This window comes from Trachinotus anak, unplaced genomic scaffold (assembly GCF_046630095.1).
Source record: "Trachinotus anak isolate AG129_WGS33_773 ecotype Australia unplaced genomic scaffold, CSIRO_AGI_Tana_v1 ptg000020l, whole genome shotgun sequence".
Taxonomy (NCBI): domain Eukaryota; kingdom Metazoa; phylum Chordata; class Actinopteri; order Carangiformes; family Carangidae; genus Trachinotus; species Trachinotus anak.
Window position 1 is genome coordinate 8,268,015 of NW_027273871.1, and position 18,948 is coordinate 8,286,962.

At 45.8% G+C, this 18,948-nt stretch overlaps 2 protein-coding genes across 4 annotated transcripts; one reads left to right on the forward strand and one right to left on the reverse strand.

Moving 5' to 3' along the window:
• Window positions 1-782: 782 nt before the first annotated feature.
• pcf11 (PCF11 cleavage and polyadenylation factor subunit) lies at window positions 783-12,832 on the forward strand. Its single transcript, XM_071505923.1, has 17 exons — window positions 783-1,171; window positions 3,662-3,787; window positions 4,150-4,332; window positions 5,013-5,243; window positions 5,850-6,868; window positions 7,243-7,417; window positions 7,561-7,942; window positions 8,210-8,353; window positions 8,745-10,084; window positions 10,256-10,322; window positions 10,477-10,605; window positions 10,718-10,838; window positions 10,967-11,150; window positions 11,310-11,465; window positions 11,635-11,727; window positions 11,958-11,993; window positions 12,081-12,832. Exons 1-17 carry the CDS (start codon window positions 929-931, stop codon window positions 12,309-12,311), a joined length of 4,860 nt encoding a protein of 1,619 aa, XP_071362024.1. The 5' UTR covers window positions 783-928; the 3' UTR covers window positions 12,312-12,832.
• Window positions 12,833-13,986: 1,154 nt separating this feature from the next.
• Window positions 13,987-18,834, reverse strand: ccdc90b (coiled-coil domain containing 90B). Of its 3 annotated transcripts, none has more exons than XM_071505924.1 (9): window positions 18,565-18,834; window positions 17,250-17,369; window positions 16,742-16,845; window positions 16,571-16,672; window positions 15,410-15,451; window positions 15,247-15,318; window positions 14,754-14,807; window positions 14,556-14,670; window positions 13,987-14,447 (listed from the first exon to the last, which is right to left on the reverse strand). In XM_071505924.1, the coding sequence occupies exons 1-9, from the start codon at window positions 18,620-18,622 to the stop codon at window positions 14,392-14,394; spliced, it is 723 nt and encodes a 240-aa protein (XP_071362025.1). In that variant the 5' UTR covers window positions 18,623-18,834; the 3' UTR covers window positions 13,987-14,391. The 3 variants fall into 3 exon arrangements, with proteins under 3 accessions (XP_071362025.1, XP_071362027.1, XP_071362026.1); XM_071505926.1 differs by having other exon boundaries at window positions 18,449-18,569; XM_071505925.1 differs by lacking the exon at window positions 18,565-18,834 and adding an exon at window positions 17,622-18,421.
• Window positions 18,835-18,948: the final 114 nt, after the last annotated feature.

The window sequence follows — 18,948 nt, forward strand, 5'->3', positions numbered from 1 at the left end:
TGAGAGGGTGAGAGGGTGAGAGGATGAGAGGGTGAGAGGATGAGAGGGTGAGAGGGTGAGAGGATGAGAGGATGAGAGGGTGAGAGGATGAGAGGATGAGAGGGTGAGAGGATGAGAGGGTGAGAGGATGAGAGGGTGAGAGGATGAGAGGCAGTGACTTCTCAGGAGGAGAAACGAGGCTGGGACTCACCAGCGTTTCACAGAGGATGACTGGAAAAACGTCATGATTACTAATCCATCCAGGTGTGAGGTGTATGACAGGAACAGCAGGGGGGACACCAAGGTGAAGTTCACAGTGAAACAACATGCAGGTCTGGGGGGGTCAAGGCGGTCAAGTCTGGACCAGAACCTGTGTCTGATTCACTTTTCGAGGTTGGTTTGGTTTTGCACATTTCGTGTGTTCACATGTACGAACTGTTTGTAGGGCACGCAAAGATCACGTGTTAGCCTATAGCATCACAAGCTTCCATGTTTGATTTATTAATATATGTCAACATATCCCATCAGTGTGGTTTGCTGTAAAGGCCTCGCTTTAAGACAGATTTGCTCAGTTTCCCTGCAGACTCTCTGCGCTGGGCCCACGTGTGTGTCGCTGTGTTGGATAATCATCTCTTGGCTGTGACTTCGTTATGTAAGGATAACATCACACTACTTCAATCTGATTGGCTCACTTGCGTGGCTGTTATTCTATCGATCCAATCAAAATCAAAACCCCTGCCCAAACGGCCCGAAACTAGCCAATGGGACCGCACTGACGTCATGCACGATATAAAAACTTTCGGGTGACGTTTCAGGCCTCCAGTTACAGTCGCCATCTTCTCGTCGTCGAAAACGCTCGGAGAACGACGACAGGCGGCGGCCGAAATAAACCACGAAACCGGCGTTATTTTTCACCCAGTCAGGGCAGAACAGTGAGCTACATGCGTTCATGGACTGCCTGTTGATTAATGGTTATGGTATCGATAAGGCTGCTGTAGGTTTCCCCGTGTCGCTCGACTCAAAGATGGACGACAAGGCGGCGAGGGAAGATGCCTGCCGAGAGTATCAGTCCTCGCTGGAAGACCTGACATTCAACAGCAAACCGCACATCAACATGCTGACCATTCTGGCCGAGGAAAACCTCAACTTCGCCAAGGATATCGTCGCAATTATTGAAGCTCAAATAAGCAAGGTTTTTATGAATATAGAATACTTTCAATTTCAGATTCTTTATGTCGATGTATGTAGTAGGCCCAGTCGACGATGTGCTAACATGGCGGCTAGCGTTACGACATGTCACCTAGTTACGTTACATTTCGTTGTTGTTCTGGTTAGCACCACTTATTTTAACCCCATCAATTATGTATTAAAGTTAAAAGCTCGTTTACATATTAATATATTTGGTTCTAAACAAGACTTTGTTTTGGAACAGTCACTTTGTCGAAACTCGCCGAGCTTTAACTTGGTGTGTTCCCGGGCTCAACTGTAGTGAAAATCCACCGTATCATACCTTTAACGTTATTTCTGAGGAAACGTGAAGTCACTATAAATCATTTACCTCCACGTTAAAATATGTGGCGTTATTAGGAAAGTTAGTCCTTTTAAAGTTGACTTTGAGATAGTAAGCTGTTACCAAAAGAGCCACCCATTGTTCGTTCCAACTGAAGGCAGTTAAACTGGAATTGTATGTAATTAAAAAAAACAACAGAACAAATTAAAGTAGAATTAGTGTTTTACAAGGTGACGACAGGAAGTAGACAGAAACGATATGTGTACAGCAACGTAAAGAATCACCCCCCCCCCAAAAAAAAGCCAAAAAACATAAATTAGGTTTGTAATTGCTTTAAGATGTATTTTATAATAAACTTCTAACATCATTAAGGTGGCCGTTACAGAGCTCAGTAGCAACAGCAAAATCACCATCACTGGTTTCTGAAGAACAATACTTAATATGGGACTCTTAAAAGGTCCCATTTAGTCTAAAGGTGGATGTCCATGTGTTTGTGATTATAAAGCAGGTCTAGGTTCTATATTAATACTGTGAAAGTATCAGAGCCTCAGTCCACAGAGAAATGCACACAGCCTGTATTCAGAGCTGAGCCTTAAAACAAGCTGTTGGGACTTCTGTAACTTAGTGATGTCACAACAAAGCAGTCACCACTCTCAGCCATGCTCCAAGCCCCGCCCACCTGGACCCACCATCCAACCTTGCAGGATTTGGTTTCTCTGAGTGTTTACCTGAAATCTGCTATATTTTTATTAGATCGTTCAGAAAACAGTCAGCACCATCCCTCTTCAAGAACTTAGTATAATGAGCTCAGGAAGGAAAAGAATTAGTTGAGCTACGGTGGATTTTGACTTAATTTGCAGTCCTGACTATTCAGCCACTAGAAGTATGTTGGCCATTCGTCACTGTACCCCTGCAGTCATTTTCGTAATACCTGCTGATTGAGACCAGACCACATCCATGATTTCATAAATGGTTTTCAGTCTTATCTTTTGTTAATAAACACTGTCGGGTAGACATTGTTTAACACAGGAGACTGGGCCTCTCTAAAGCCCCCTCCACCCTCTATAGAAATGATTTCAGTCAGCAGTTTGCCTCAGTTACCTCTGTGGTCAGTGTTTGCATTTTGACACCTGGCGACACAAAGCTTTGGTCACTTGAAGGCTGATCGGATCAGATAAAAGTTTCTCTGCATTAATTCACTAGTGAATCTTGAATTACTGAAATGTCATTGAATGGTTAAAATGTTATAATAAAAAATGTGAAATGTGCTTTTTGTCATTTTTTATTTCCCAGTGTAATTTATTGGTATGACTCTGGTTTACATTTACTGACACGGCTGAGTTTGACTCGGCTTGTTCGGACTGGTTGTACAAACAGTATTTACTCAGTTGATGCTGCATAGTTTAGTAACAGACGTTTGCACATTTGCGTAGAGTTTAAACTCAGTCTGCAGCTTCTTTAATGACAAATCACTGGTCCTATTTCCTAATGGGTTATCAGAGTTTTTGAACAACTGAGGGAGGAAAAACCTTCTGAGGGGTAAAACTCTGAAAGAGTGTGAGTGAATGAAACTCACTGGGTGTGGAGTTAAACTCAGATATGTCGTCAGGGTAAAGTACAAAGAGTGGTTTCTGGAGAGACCCTCTTTGGAGGTATAACGGATCCAGAGGACTTGACTCAGCTCCTTTTTTAACCCTCAGTGCATCATGGACTTTTTTCTCCCCTGACTCCCAGAGAAGGATCATTGCTGAGATCCATCTTTCCTCAACTGACTGATTAGTTTTCAAGACGACTGATAATTTTTTTTTTTTTTTTTTTTTTTTTTTTTTTGGGTCTGGATATTTTCCTGGTTTTGGAGTTTAACCTGCAGCATGATTACAAAGGAGATTATCTCGGTCTTTTTCCTTCATTTTGATGAAACATTTGTGCTTTGGACTTTTTTTTTTTTTTACTTGGATATATCAACTGTTAAACTTCTCACTTTTTCAGACTTTTTTTCCGTTTTTGGATTTTCCACATTTTTAATTTAAATCTTTCACACAGTGGGTGGTGAGGGGGGAGGGGCTGTCAGCCCCTGTTAAGTCGAGTCAAGTTGTATTTTGAGCTTTTGTTCTGAAATGTTGCTTTAACCCCTGTTGTTTTCTAAACTTGTTGAGTTCTCTATTGCTCCAGGCCCCAACCACCGAGAAGCTTCCAGTTTTGTACTTAGTGGATTCCATAGTGAAGAATGTTGGAGGAGAATACCTTGCAGTGTTTGCTAAAAACCTAATCACTTCATTTATATGTGTCTTTGAAAAGGTACAGTTCTCTTTGCTGCTGTTCAGCTTTGTTAAACATTAATCTCTGACAGTCTTAGCAGCCCACTTCCCTCCTGTTTGTTGTGTTGCTTGCTTCTTATGTGTAGTCTCCTGCTCTCTGCTCCTGTGTACTTACAGCCCTAACATAGTCCTGTTAATAAAAGTGTGTAAGGGAGGATGAATGCCATGCTGTTGGAAATGTGCAACATTACTGTTAAAGTGTTAAACTATTTTTCAGTCCATTTTCAGCCTTTTACTTGTGATTGTAGAACTAACACATGTAAAACATCTGTATTATCCTTTGATGTGATGTTAGATTGTTTTGCTGGTAGCCGTGGACCAAGTCATGTCCTCTGTTTGTAGGTGGATGAAAACACTAGAAAGAGTCTGTTCAAGTTACGATCAACGTGGGACGATGTGTTTCCTCTGAAGAAGCTGTACGCGTTGGACGTCCGGGTCAACTCTCTGGACCCGGCCTGGCCCATCAAGCCGCTGCCGCCCACCGTCAACGCCAGCATTCATGTCAACCCCAAGTTTTTAAAACAGGTGTGTATGTGCTGCAAACACCACATCAGACTACGACTGAGCCTTTGCCTTTTTGTTACATCTTAACATTTTAATAAAGTAATTATAGACAGAGTATTTGAGCAGCTTTGATATAGTTTGTCTTGATCTGTTAGATGTAATTTGTCTTTTTTCTGAAGATGGAAACAAAATCTGTCAGTGCAGTGACATGAGTTGACCCTGTTTCTAAAATAGATTCACTTCCTCTTAACTGCACAGAAGTGTGTCAGTTAGAGAAAATGCTACACACACTGAAAACATCAAAACTTCTCACAGTAGATGAAAAGGCTGAAATATTGAATGACATGAGGAGACTGATGGAAAATAAGTTTTATTAGTAATGTTTTATGTCTTCTTTTTTTTTTTATCAAACTGCTGTGAAACTACAGAAACATTGTAACATCACAGACAGGAGGAACGATGAAGAACAGAAAAACATTTTTAGAGGCAGAGACATGAGGACTCTTAAGTCTTGAAAATGACTTTGCCGTTTGCACTGATTGTTTGACAAAGTGACGTGAGGGACAATTTTATGTCTCATGAGGGAATTTCTTCTTATTTGTCACAAACATTCACTTGAACTAAAAGTTGAACTGATTAGAATTTGGGGGCTAAAGGTCAAAGGTCACTGTGACCTCACAAAACGTTTCACGTGTCTCCAGTCTGAGGAGGCGTCCTCTCCACAGCCGGCCCCCCCCCAGCCAGCGCCGGCACCGGCACCAGTACCAGCACCTGCGCCTGCGCCTGCCCCCCAGCAGGTTCCCGCCACCAGCCAGTCCAGCCTGACCCAGGAGCAGCTGATCCGGCAGCAGCTGCTGGCCAAACAGAAACAGCTTCTGGAGCTTCAGCAGAAGAAGATCGAGCTGGAGCTGGAGCAGACCAAAGCTCAGCTGGTAGGACAGATGAGGGCGGGGTGATAGTTCAGATCTGATTACACATCAGCCGTTGACTCTGGTTGTTAACCAGGCAGTAGTTTATCCTCCGCATTATCATCCTAATGTAAATAAACATGTTTTTGGCTTTTGCTCAATAATAAAACTGTTGATCAACTGCAGCTGGACACTCAACTGTACCTCTGGTTTTCAGTTTTAAAAAGATTTAAATTTGGAGATTATTGACTTAATCTATCAAACTTTATTTGTAGAGCACTTTTCATCCGGGTTAGTGCAGTTCTTAATTTAAGGAGATGGTTTCTGATACTGAGTGTCCTGCTTCATTGATGAAGCTACTCAGTTCTTGCGACCTTCACATTTCTACATCACACTTTGTAAGATTCATGCTGGACTGGGATTGGCTCAAACTAGTTTTGATGTCATAAATCCTACAGGGGAACTTCTCCCCTTCAGCAGATATATGTGAAAGTGAAGTGAGCAACAAAAAGAAAACATTTTTGAGTAGAGGGAGACTTGTATTTTAAATTTCGCTGTTCCTCTGTCAGTGTGTTGATCCACGTGGTTTCGATGTGACTCAGCACTAACAGTTGTTCCCTGTGTCTGCAGGCAGGTGGGTTTGTGTTACCAACAGTGGGTCCAGTCTCCGCTCCAGCAGCACCGAGCACGGCGTCAAAGCCCGTCACCCAAACGGTGCCTGTGGTCCGACCCTGGATCCCTCCTCAGACTCAGTCCGACTCCAAACCGTCCACCAGAGATCCCCGTCTGAACCGCACTGGCCCCCCAGCCACCTCCCAGCACAAAGAACAGCCTGCTGGGAAAAAAGACAGCCCCCCTGCAACAGGAAGTCCTGCTCTGACACCTGAGAAACGACTGCCAGAGAAATCCAACCGGCCGGACAAGGCCCGGATCCCGAGGAAAGAGGCACCAGAGGAGAAGCCCAAGTCCAAGTCTCCGTCTCCGATGGCCAAAAGTGTCCAGAGCAAAAACAAACAGGTGGAGGCTGAGAACCAGAAATCAGCTGATGGCACGAAGAAAGACCCCAGGCTGAGAAAACGCACGCAGGACAAGAGCGGAGAGGCCAAAGACGATGAGCTGAAGGAGAAGAAGAGATGCAACGACAAGAAGGAGAGAGAGGAGGCGACGCAGGGGGCGGAGCCTCAGAGATTTAACAAAGGGAAGCTGGTGAATGGCTCTGTGACCAAACATGACCGTGAGGAGTCCACTGAAAGGGTTGAGTTGAAGACTGGAGGCAACGCCCGAACACACGCCAGGAAACGCACCCGGTCTCGGTCCAGGTCGCGCTCCCCTGCCTCCTCCCCGAAGAGGAAGGACCGGCGGTCACCCAAGGGCCGAACCAGGAGCAGCTCGTTGTCCCCGTCACCCTCTCACAAACCTGGCAAAGCCAGGAGGGTCCGTGTAGACGAACCCCTGCACAGCAAGCCTGGTCGAGACGACCGGCTAGTGCCTAAAAAGAACCAATCAGAGAGCAGGAGGTCGAAGAGACCGTCAGAGGACCGGCACTTGGAGTCCAGAGATTCCCACTCCCCACGAGGCCACGACGGAGGCAGCAAGGAGACAAAGGACGCTCCTCACCGCTGGAGGAGCGGCTGGGATGAGAACAAGCAGTGAGTATGAGACAGGGTGGTGCAGGAAATGATCTGAAATGTTTACAAAAACATGAAATATTTCTCATGATGAGCTGCTCTGTAGGGCTTTATTTAGTATTATTAGTATTAATAGTAAAAAAAATGTTTGTTTTTTTTTGTTTGTTTTTTTTTATTTTTAGCGCCAATCAAAAACTGAAAGTTAATGAACAAGCTGCAGTGAAAACTTCCTCACATCTGAGTCTATAGTTTTACTGAAACTACAAACATGTCACTGATGGACTGAGTCTTGTGTTGATAGATGAACTCAGTATCACACCAGTAAACCAGGTCCTGCTGTGATAGTCCAGACTGTAGTAGACTGTAGAGTAAAACCCAGATCTGTCTCCCCTCAGTCTGAAGCTGTCAGAGGACTCTCATGTGAAGCCTGTACCTCAGAGACACAAACCGTACAACACCCCGACTCGCCCCACCACCCCACGAACCCCAAAGCACCGCCTTAGCGTGGACGCCAACATGCAGATACCTGAGGTCCTGAACTCCGCCTCCAAGAAGGACCTGCTCAGGAGGGTATGTCCACAGAAAGTGTAGAGGCAATGAAACATTTTAAAACAGGAAAACATGTTTGGACATAAAGACAAAGTAATTATTATAAGTGGTTGTTATAACATTAAAGGTTCTGTAGCTCATCAGCTGACTGTGTTTCCCTTCAGGCCAGTAAGCGTCTGGAGAGCGGCGAGATTTCTCAGGAGGACTTCCTGAACATGGCGCACCAGATCAAACATTTCTTCCAGTATCAGGAGCAGCAGCGCACAGAGAGCTGGGACGACGCCGGCGACTTCTCCGCCAAGAAAGAGCTGCTGCTGACCACGCCTACCTCCACACAGCCCCGCCCACACGACAGCATGGACGCAGCTGAACTTTCGTACTATGAGCACAAGTCCAAGCTGAGGAAGACACAGGTCACCCACCGAGTCGCCGGAGAGGAGTGGGAGGGCGAAGAGCATCTGGAGGACAGCGAGGAAGCGGGTGGTGGCCGGAGCACCGGACACCCGCCGTCACATAAATACAGCCGGGTGCCACGGGACAGACAAGGTGAGCTGACGATCTGGGAAAGTGTCAACCAGAGCTGCAATGAGTAGTCAATTCATCTGTGTGTTAGTCAGCAGAAAATTTACAGCAGCCTGATTCATCAAAGTCATTATTCAAGATAAATCCCATAAAATTCTTGACAGATTATTCAATAGTGAAAATAACACGAGTGTGTTTATATTCAACCATCAGCCGCAGTTTTAATGGAAACTGTGTAACACCGTAAGACCTGCGTCACTGACACTGTCTGTTGGTTAATGACTCTTACAGGTGAGAGGCGGAGTAAAGAGTGTGAGGAGCCGCGGCCCCCGCTCGGCCCCATGATCGAAGACTACAACCACGGAAAAGTGTTCCCGAATCTGAAGTCTCTGCCAGGCCTTCGCTTCAGGAGGAGAGCCGACCCCAAAGAGTCCAGTGAGTCCACAGCTCCCAGTCTGTCCAGACTGGGAGCTCCCAGTCTGTCCAGACATTGTATATTTATACAGACGTCCTGTCTGTATAAATATACAATGTACAAATATCTGCTATCTGTCATCCACAGAGAGGTCAGAGGTCAGGTTGTGGAGCTGCAGCATGTCAGGGTCTCGATCAGTGACACTTCAGCAGGGTTAGAGAGATCGCAGATCACACATTTAATTAGTTCAGGTCACATGATCAGCTACATCATCGTTGGACAGAGAGTTAAACAGTGAAATTATGTCTCTAGTTTTTGACTTTAACAGCCTTCAGTGAGTTGAAGCTCAGTCTGTCACACCTGTGATCAGGTGTGCTGTTCACTGACAGGAAGTGTGTCTCTGGTTTCCAGGTGAGAGGGAGTGGAATTCGCCGCTGACTGAGCGCCAGCGTTACGATGAACGTGAGGAGCAGAAGAGCGGATACGACGCTCCACGGAGGTATGCAGCCCCGACCGACTCAAGACACCCTGACCCTCGGAGGCCAGAGGGACCCCCGCCCTCCGGCACTGTGGTCCACAGGAACTGTCCAAGCCCGGCGGGTCTGGATGCCCCGGCCCCCAGGTTTGAGCGTGAACGCCTGTCGCCTCTGCACCAGAAAGACTCAGCAGAGATGAGCCCAGTCCCGCGCTTCGAGAGCCCCAACAGCGAACACTCTGATGATGGGCCCCTCAATCTTGATGTGGCCCCTCCTCACCCTCCCCCTCCTCCTAAATCCATCCTCAAGGCGCCGGTCCGCGGAGCACCGCTGGCCTCTGTCCGCCAGCACAGCAACTCCCCAGGACACACACCTCCTCACGATGGAGGACACGGGCCCCCCCGCTACGACGGCAACGAACACATGGGCCCCCCTAGACCACACCCTCCCGGCTGGTATGATGACTCATCGCGGTTTGATGGGCCTCACCACCAGGGGCCCGGCAGGTTCGAGGGTGGTGGGCCCCCTCGTCACAACATGCCAGAGAGGTTTGATGGCCACGACGGCCCCCACATGTCTCACGGTCCAATAAGAGGCGGAGACAGTATGGGGAGGTTCGATGGTCACCCTCACCCTCAGGGCCCCGGGAGGTTTGATGGGCCCATTGGCCAACAGCCCCCAGTCAGGTTTGTGGGACAGGGGCCTGGACCGGGGCACTTTGAGGCCCCGATACAGCACTTTGAGCCACCGCGACGCTTTGATAATAACATGGCTCCTGCTCCTGCTCCTGCTCCTGGTCCTGGTCCTGGACCTGGACCAATGGGCTTCCAGCAGCAGCGGCCCTTGCGCTTCGAGGGCCCTCCAAACCAAATGGGCCCCATGAGGTTTGAAGGCCCCAGCCGCTTTGACGGCCCTGGTCAGCCTGGTCCCAGGTATGACGTACCTCATCAGGGAGGGCACCCGCACTTTGAGGGCCCCCCCAGGCAGCAGGGCCCCCCCAGGTTTCCTCCTCAACACAACTTACAGCCCCCCATGAGGCCAATGGCCCCGCCCATTTATGAGAATCCCATGGCCCCCCAGCAGAACTTCACCATTGCCCCCCAGCGTTTCCCAGAGTCCATGAACCCTCAGTTCCCTGCGGGGCCAATGGGGTTCCCGGCACAGCCCAACCTGCAGACGGGAAATTTCAACATGCAGCCGGCTCCTCCCTTCAGCCAGCCGGGCCCAGGCCCCTTCTACAACCCTGCTGCTCCCGCTGTCGGCATGCAGCAGCCGGTGAGTGACGCACCTGTCAATCAATCACTGATGCACCTGTCAATCAATCACTGACAAACATATTGTTGATAATCTATGAATTGGAGCCAATATGAAACTGAAAACACAAATACGGATGTGTCTGTTTGTGAACGTTGTTGTTGTTGACTCTTTAACTCTTGTTGTTTACAGGTGAACGTGATGGGAAACATGAACCAGCCGTTCCTGCCTCAGAACCCAGTGCCTTTCAGAGCACAGAGTAAGAACCTCAGTCTGTTTGATGACTGTTCAAAGTCACATGTTTATATTACCGAGCAGGAACCACATGACTTAAAACTGAAGAACATGAAACACAAACACGGAGACGTCTCGCCCTCAGATCTTTGTTTGTGATTATTGTTGTGTCGCTGCAGCTCCGCAGGTCGCCCCCGCAGAGAACCACTTCGGTCAGGTTGACGTCAACGACCTGCTGTCCAAACTCATCTCCAATGGCATCATCAGACCCTCGCAGCCCGACGCCCCCACCCCGGCCGTGGGCGCCGGTCAGTCAACAATCCTACTATATGTCTGTCAGGGAGAAGGCTTTAAATGTGCTGCTGCTGTTTTCATTCTTCAGTCATTCACATGGTTAAAAAACTCTATTTATTGTTCCAGAAACTCCTTCGACGGCTCCAGCACCTCCACCAGTGGAGGAGGAGGAAGAGGAGGAGCAGGAGGTGGAGGAGGACGAAGATGTCCCGGACCTCACCAGCTTCAGCATTGACGACATGAAACAGTGAGTACAGGCCAGAGAGGACGCACTGTGACCTGAAGGTGTTGGGTCAGAGCTGAAACGTAATCAATCAGTCAATCAGTTGATTGACAGGAAATTAATCCACTGTTCTGATACCCCCCCCCCCCCAGGCGTTACGAGAGCGTGGTGACCAAGCTGTACTCAGGGAACCAGTGCTGTCTGTGCAGCATGAGGTTCACCGCTGCTCAGACCGACATGTACGCCGACCACCTCGACTGGCACTTCAGACAGAACCACGCCGGCAAGGTCGCCAGCAAGAAGGTCACACACCGCCGCTGGTACTACAGCCTCACGGTGAGCACACACACACACACACACCTGGTGACCTCACTCTGCAGTAACTGACCTTAGAACAGCTGAAGCAGAGTTCCTTATTTTCCCTGTGAGAATAATCCTCTGTGTGTGTGTGTGTGTGTGTGTGTGTGTGTGTGTGTGTGTGTGTGTGTGTGTCAGGACTGGATCGAGTTCGAGGAGATCGCCGACCTGGAGGAGCGAGCGAAGAGTCAGTTCTTTGAGAAGGAGAACGAGGAGGAGGTCCAGAAGAACCAGGCGGCAGCGAAGGAGAAGGAGTTCCAGTGCGTGAGAGCCGCCAAGGACCAAGTGGGAGAGGTGAGCCTGATCCTGAACCAGCCAATCAGGAGCCTGATGATCAGGTTTCAGACACAGCTGGGGGTCAAAGAGTACGGTGGCCAGCAAGGGTAAATTTTTTTGCTTCCTGTGAAATGAAACTATGAGGAAAGAAAAGAGTGACAATGTGTTTTTGTTTCTCCTCCTGCAGTTGTGTGAAATCTGTCAGGAGCCGTTTGAGACGTACTGGGTGGAGGAGGAGGAGGACTGGTTCCTGAAGAACGCTCTCAGGGTCGACGACAAGGTAACAACATAAACACTGAACTGAGACAGGAAACAGTTATAGGTCATTGATCAGCAGATTGATCAGTGATGTTTGTCTTCGTTTGTAGAGCTAAGAATTTTGTGCTTTAAACCAATGAGATGATTTAAAATGTTTCTTCAACTCAGAGTCAAGTTTGTTTCTGTGTTAGATTTTAAATTGTATGTGATGAAGGAGAAACATCTGTCTGATCATGTGTTTGTTTCTCACAGAACTTCCATCCCTCCTGTTTTGAAGATTATAAAAATGTAAGTAACTGAATCACATTAGTAATAAATTGATAATTAATAATCAAACTTTCAGGTGTTTGACCTGCTGCTGCTTTGTCTCCTCAGACGTCGTCGTATCTTGACGTCACACCATCGCCCAACAAGGTGCTCACCGATCACCCGCTGAGCGCCTTCATAAAGACAGAGGAAGAAGAGGAGGGAACTTCCTGTGCCATCGCCGCTGCCTCAGTCAAACAGGAAGTGGAGTCCGAGGCCTGCGAGCTGCCTGATGTGAAAAAAGAGGAGGAGCCGGAGGTTTTAACAGACAAAGTGCAATCAGAGGAAAGTCCAGCGTAGCCGCGCCGCTGCTTTCTGCCTCGTCACTCTTCCCGTTTTGGAGGGAAAGGTGTTTTTAGCGTGCGGAGGCCGGGTCCTCAGCAACGTACACTTGAATACATTTTTGTATTTGGACTGTGCGCCGACCATTTCAGGTCTGCTTCTCTGAACTCAGTGTTTCTGAAGAGAATGAATGTTTGTTTGGCTCGAAGCTGTAAATGATTTAATTTATAAATTAAAGTATTTTTGGAATCTCTGGTGTAACAGTGATTGAATCGACAGCTGCTGCTGCCTGTTACAGTTGTAAATACTTGATTGGTTCATTGATGAGTAGTTGCAGGGGTTGACTTGTTTCTGGCTGCGTTAAGGTAAGCATGAAGACTCCTCCTGGTCCAGGATCGGGTCCCGCCGAGGATCCGAGTCGTCTCCTCTGTTTCCCCTGATTTTCAATAAAAGAGTCTGAAACTGTTTGTGTGAACGCTGATTTTCTTTTTATTGTCATTTAGTTTCACAACTAAAAATAAAGGTTCAGTGGGTTTAAACTTGTGCTCCTGTTTTTATTTCAAAAAAACAAACATGAAATACTGAATTTTAACTGATAGCTGTTAATTTTCAAATAAAGATTTTTACAAACAAATCAAACGATTAATTCATCGGTTCTCAAAGTGGGGTCTGGGCACCTCCAGGGGTCCTTTAGGGGGTCCTTGTGGGTCCCCAGCAAAAAGGGGAATCATTTACTTTCACTGTCATTCAACCTGGTAAGTAACAGTGACAGAATGTGACTGTTCAGGTCCTGGGTTCGAACTAATAAAACCTCAGATGGGTCTTTGGTCTAATTCGTGTCAGTTCAGGGGCCTTGATGTGAAAAGGTTTGAGAAGCACTGAGTTTATCTATTAATTAATATGCAACCTGGTTGATGTTGAAATATTTTTTATATCAATAAATATATAAATTCTTAAAATTAAAAAAATGAACTTGTCATGGTTCCAGCTTTTCCTTCAAGTATTTTAATAATTTACATTTATTTTTAATAATATTCAAGTTTGGACTTGAGGATGTCACTATGCATTCTGGGTAATTGTAATGGTGTTTGTCAGTGTTATCAGATTGTTTCCAACAAACACAATCAATCAATTAATAAAGTTAATGATCATCAGATTAATCCATAATGAAAATTATCATTTGTAGCCTGTTTTAAAGAGTTAATATTGATCTCCACCTCAACAACTACAACAGGTAAGTGCTGCTTCTACTAATAATGAAAATAATTAATATTAATCTAATAATATAACATGAAAGTTTAACAGTCTTTTTTTCCCTGATTTTACTCCCGAACTCCTCACGAACATTTTTACAGAACTTGAAACAGTTTTCTATTCTGTGTATTTGTACTTTAACTGAAGTAAAACTTCCTTCTGCTGACTGAACAGCGACAGTGTTTTTTTATCTGTGGTTATAAGAACCAAAAACCATCTCAGTGTAGTTTTACATCTCCTCTCTCAGGCTTCTCTCTGGAGCTCTGGTAACAACAGGTCAGTCAGCCAATCAGAGGAGAGGATCTGAGCCTCAGTATTAATATAGAACATAGAGCTGCTTTATAATCTACAGACATGAAGATGTACCTTCACACAATATCTCACCTTTAAATAAATTAAAGGAATTTACACAAATTAATATATGAATCAATGAAACTGGTCAATTTAAAACCTTTATTTAAACAACATTATAACATTGGTGTCATGTAAAAAGATCACAGCAATAATAATAATAATTTTATATTATATTTAAATATTATATTTAATCATTATTTATAACTATTAATTCTTAATTCTTCTCCAATGTAAACATTTCAGTTCTCACATTACATTGTCGGTATTTTTATTTTTATATAATAAAAATCAGTTTTTTTATTTGTGACTTTCCACAGACTTTCTCTGCCTTCAGTGGTGAAACGAGGTGAGATACAGCTGCTCCAGCTGTGAGCCAGTCCAGTCCAGATCAGTTCACCTCAGGAAGTCGTTTTAACTCAAACAATAACACAATGAAATAAAACTTTATTTAAATGATTGTAAAACACCAGCGCTCTGAGATCTGGATCCTTCACCTCCACAGCCGGTAGACTCCCAGAGCGATGGCCAGGCAGGAGAACACCGTCGCTGAGGAGGAGCACAGAGAACTGCTTCACCCAGAATCCTCACATTTACAAACACTGTTATTACTGAGTACATGTATGAGGGTGGGGGCAGAGGGTGGGGCTCAGTTACCTGCCAGGTAGCGGATCGTCTCCAGCTTGAGGGACTCCAGGACGGTTTTGAGCGAGGCCACCTGCAGGTCGATCTTCTTGTTGATCTCCATGTTGTCGTTTTCCAGGTCGGCTTTCTGAGCACAGGAGACACAGAGTGATGAGGCTGAACTGACACAGTCACACAGGTGACGCATGGTGTGTGATTCAGTCTGTTCACCTTGTGATGGAACTCTGAGGAGGCCTCCATCAGCTTCTTCTCCTGTTCAGTAAACTGACACACACACACACACACACACACACACAGTGCATTCACTGACTGATATACATGCTGAAGAGACAGAGCTGTGATGCGTTCACTGACTGATATACATGCTGAAGTGACTGAGCTGTGATGCGTTCACTGATTGAAATGACTGAGCTGTGATGCGTTCACTGACTGATATACATGCTGAAGTGACTGAGCTGTGATGCGTTCACTGACTGATATACATGCTGAAGTGACTGAGCTGTGATGCATTCACTGACTGAATTGACTGAGCTGTGATGCGTTCACTGACTGAAGTGACTGAGCTGTGATGCGTTCACTGACTGAATTGACTGAGCTGTGATGCGTTCACTGACTGAAGTGACTGAGCTGTGATGCGTTCACTGACTGAATTGACTGAGCTGTGATGTGTTCACTGACTGATGTATGTGCTGCCCTGACTCACCATGTCAGAGATCCTGCTGCTCTCCAGGTTGATGTCCAGTTTGGTTTCTGCTCGGACTTTCTGACTCTCCTCCTGAACAAACACATTGCTCATAAAACATCAGTTTCTACAACATTACAGGAGTCGAACGGATCCACACTCAGGCTGTGGGACAGGCTCTCACCTTCAGTCTGCTTTGAAGCTGCTCCAGCTCTCGCTTCATTTTCTGCAGGAAGATAAAGAGTGAAATGAACTGGGCGAGAGGGAAACTTGTGTCTGTGAACGCAGCTGATCAGAGGAAACACTGATCAGGTTTTACTCACAGGAACACAACTTTATCCAGGCAGCGTTCACTACAGACGGCTCATCAATGAGTTCAGACCAACACCTTAATTCTGACATGAACAATAATGATAAACTCTGGGACAAAGAGCCGGATATGAAAATGTCTCTGACACTGGAACGCAAACAGCTGCAGATCAGCTGATGAGGAAGTAACTGTTCTGGGACCTGACATTTATAAACCACGTAGAGACGAACTGAGAAAAAAAAAGTTTTGTTGTTTGTTGTCAATTTTCATTTTTTCTGTGATTTACACACAAACACACACTTCCAGTCAAAAAGGCACAAAAACCAGTTGGAATAAAATCACTTTACATGTAAAACAAACTGTTCTTGTTTTATTTTTCACATTTTTCTGCTGCAGCTGTGTGTGAATAATGAAACAATATTTTTTTAAATATTGATTTATTCTTTAAAAATAATTTGAGTGATTATCACTAAAGATTTGTACATTTTAAGAGATAATACATTGTTATTTTTCATGTATTTTGTGTAATTTTTGTTGTATTTTGTGTTGTTTTTCTTGTGTTTGTGTCATTTTTGTTGTATTTTATGTAATTTTTTTTGTATTTTGTGTTGTTTTTCCTTGTATTTTGTGTCCTGGCAGCTTTGTACTTTGTTTAATTCAAATAAAGATAAAAATGAGTGTATAGAAAAATAAATAAATAAATATATAACTGATAACTTTAATATAAAAATGTGTTTACATGATTTACTGTAAATATTTACCCTGTCATGATTTATTGTTGCTTTCTGGTTTCTTTACTTTTTGTGTTATTGTTTTGTATATTACACGTCTGATGTCATCTTTATCATTTTTTGTATAAAACCTTTATACATAAAATATAGATAAAAGTTAAATCATTTATGTTGAGACTGACAGCAGCTACGCTGGATCCTGTCGATAATAAAAAAATAATCATTTCACTTTCACTATTCTGTAAATAATCAGATGTCTCTGTGTCGGCAGAGCGAGGAGAGCAGGGAGGAAGTGAAGTGGTACCGAGTTCTCAGACCGGAGGTTGGCGAACTCGCTCTTCTCCAGGATCACCATGTCCTTCCGGATGGAGTCCAGGTGAGCCATGATCTGCTGCATGGCGATCTCCTGACAACGAAACACAGGTGAGCAGGTGGAGGCTCAGACACCAGAACACCAGCTGGGACCCGGTCCTACCTGGTGGGCTTTGGTCACCATGTCTTTATAGACGATGTCCATGTTCGCCGTGGCCAGAGTCACCAGCGCCGAGACGATCAGCTCCGCCTGATGCTTCTGGAAACCTGCACAAGGTTTCAAAATAAAACCATTTGTACAACTTCAGCTGTAATCAGCAGAATAATCAATAATGAAAATAATCACTAGTTGCAGCCTTAGTTAAAAGCTACTGTTTGCAGTGTTTCATGGATGAATTATAAACGATAAAGTGACATGGTTTAATACTGACAAGTTAAAATCAAGGTGAATGAATCTGAAATGTGTGTGAGAATACATTCTGGGTGTCATTATGGACCATAAATTATGTTGGAAGCCGGACATAAATAATGTAAAGACAAAATTGTCTAAATCTGTTGCAGTGTTGCATAAAGCAAAACACATTTTAAGCCAGAAATCACAACATAGACTGAACTGCTCTGCCATGTTTAGCCGATACTGTGTGGAGCTGCGGGGAAACCTGGGTCCTCACCGCTGCTCTCCAGCTCCGTCACCATGGCGTGGGAGTCAAAGGTGAGTTTTCGCTGCTCCAGAGGCGTCAGTTCAACCTTCCTGAGGTCAAAGGTCGCCACAGGAGCTGTGACATGGAAATCTGACACACACACACACACACACGTTTATCCGTTGTTGGAGTATATTTAAAAACTCAAAGGAACAGTTTGACATTTTCTCTCTGATGGTTAAAGTATAAATAAATATAAACAACTCAGTTTGTATTAAAAGTAAAAGACATTGTTATTACTCATGTATTAACATGTGAGCAGCATTTTACTGCTGGGTTTTATATCCGACTGCAACTAATGACTGTTGTCATTATGGATTCATCTGATGATCATGAACTTACATTTACCAGACGCTGTTATCAGAGCGACCTATAGGTGAAGGACAACAGTGACGCTTCAGCGCAGTAGGAAACCTTGGGGCAGGTTTTAGGTACAACATCTATTTCATAAGCGCAAGGAGACTGTATAAGAAAGTACAAAGTAAGTGCGAGTGCGACATGTTAAGGTTTTAGGGAGGAGGTGCTCTCTGAAGAGATGAGTCCCCCACAGCTTCAGTCTGGACTGAGGAGAAAGCTGAATGGTGCAGACCCAGAAGTCACTCTGAAGGCAGCATCAGTGACTTGAAGTTGACTCGGGGGCCATGGAGAGTTACTGGAGGTCCATGAGGAGCAGAGCGACCTTTTGGGCTGACTGAAGACATTCAGGGTCTCACTGTGCACAAAGGCAGAGCGGCCAGGAGAGCGATGCAGCAGCCGCGGTGAGAGATGACAGGTCTGACTCTCCTGACGCTGTACAGAGACACAACCTGAAGACAGATGCATGATCAGAGAAGGAGAACTGGTCACCACACAGGACCTCAGGGGGTGAAGCGGTGACTTCGATCTCAGTATCGTGGAGAAGAGACTGACGGGTTTGGATGAGAGGAGCTCAGTCTTTGGGAGGTTTAGTTGAAGGTGGTGTCGCCCAGGCAGACGTGTCAGAGAGCTGAGATCCAGGCGGGGGGCTGGGGGTCGTGTGGAGCAGGACAGGTGGGGCTGAGTGGACAACTGCACCCAAGGAGATGCAAAGAAGTGGTGTCCCAGAATCGATCCTTAACTTAACCTAATTAATAACCTGATTGTTTGGTTTTTAAACATCTGAAAACAGTGAGAAACGCTGTCAAAGTTACCCAGAGTTCAACCAGGAAGTGACACCGGTCCCAGGCCCGGGCGGCCTGGCCCCTCACCCCACAGGCTGTCCCCAGCGCTGGGTCCCTCCCCAGGAACTAACCCCGGGCCCACTCACCCCTCCAGGCCCCGGGTCCGAGCCGCCGCAGGGGACCGCACCACCGCAGCGTGTTCATCCCGGAAGCTGCTGTGTTTCAGTGAATCCAGTCACAACTTCAGACACACACACACACACACACACACACACACACACACACACACACACACACACACACACACACACACACACACACACTGTTTCCCCACCGGCTGACCGGATGTCGCCTTCACGGACCCTCGGAATTCTCACAGTTGTTGTGGCCGCTGTGAGCAGATGGGGTCAAGGACGTGTTCATGTGACAGTGCCCCCCAGTGGTGAAAACGGCTTATTCATGTACTGTACTGAGGGGAACATTGTGCACTTCCACTGCCGTCCACTGTCAGTTGATCTGTGAATTTCAGT

Bases quoted from the DNA above. Each gene is read 5' to 3' on its own strand.
- pcf11 (XM_071505923.1), top strand. From the start codon at position 929: ATGGACTGCCTGTTGATTAATGGTTATGGTATCGATAAGGCTGCTGTA. The intron at 8,354-8,744 runs GTGAGTCCACAG...TCTGGTTTCCAG, and splicing joins AGCCGACCCCAAAGAGTCCA to GTGAGAGGGAGTGGAATTCG. The intron at 10,323-10,476 runs GTAAGAACCTCA...GTGTCGCTGCAG, and splicing joins AGTGCCTTTCAGAGCACAGA to CTCCGCAGGTCGCCCCCGCA.
- ccdc90b (XM_071505924.1), bottom strand. From the start codon at position 18,622: ATGAACACGCTGCGGTGGTGCGGTCCCCTGCGGCGGCTCGGACCCGGG. The intron at 17,370-18,564 runs GTGAGTGGGCCC...TGTGTGTGTCAG, and splicing joins CGGACCCGGGGCCTGGAGGG to ATTTCCATGTCACAGCTCCT. The intron at 15,319-15,409 runs GTGAGAGCCTGT...GTGTTTGTTCAG, and splicing joins AGCTTCAAAGCAGACTGAAG to GAGGAGAGTCAGAAAGTCCG.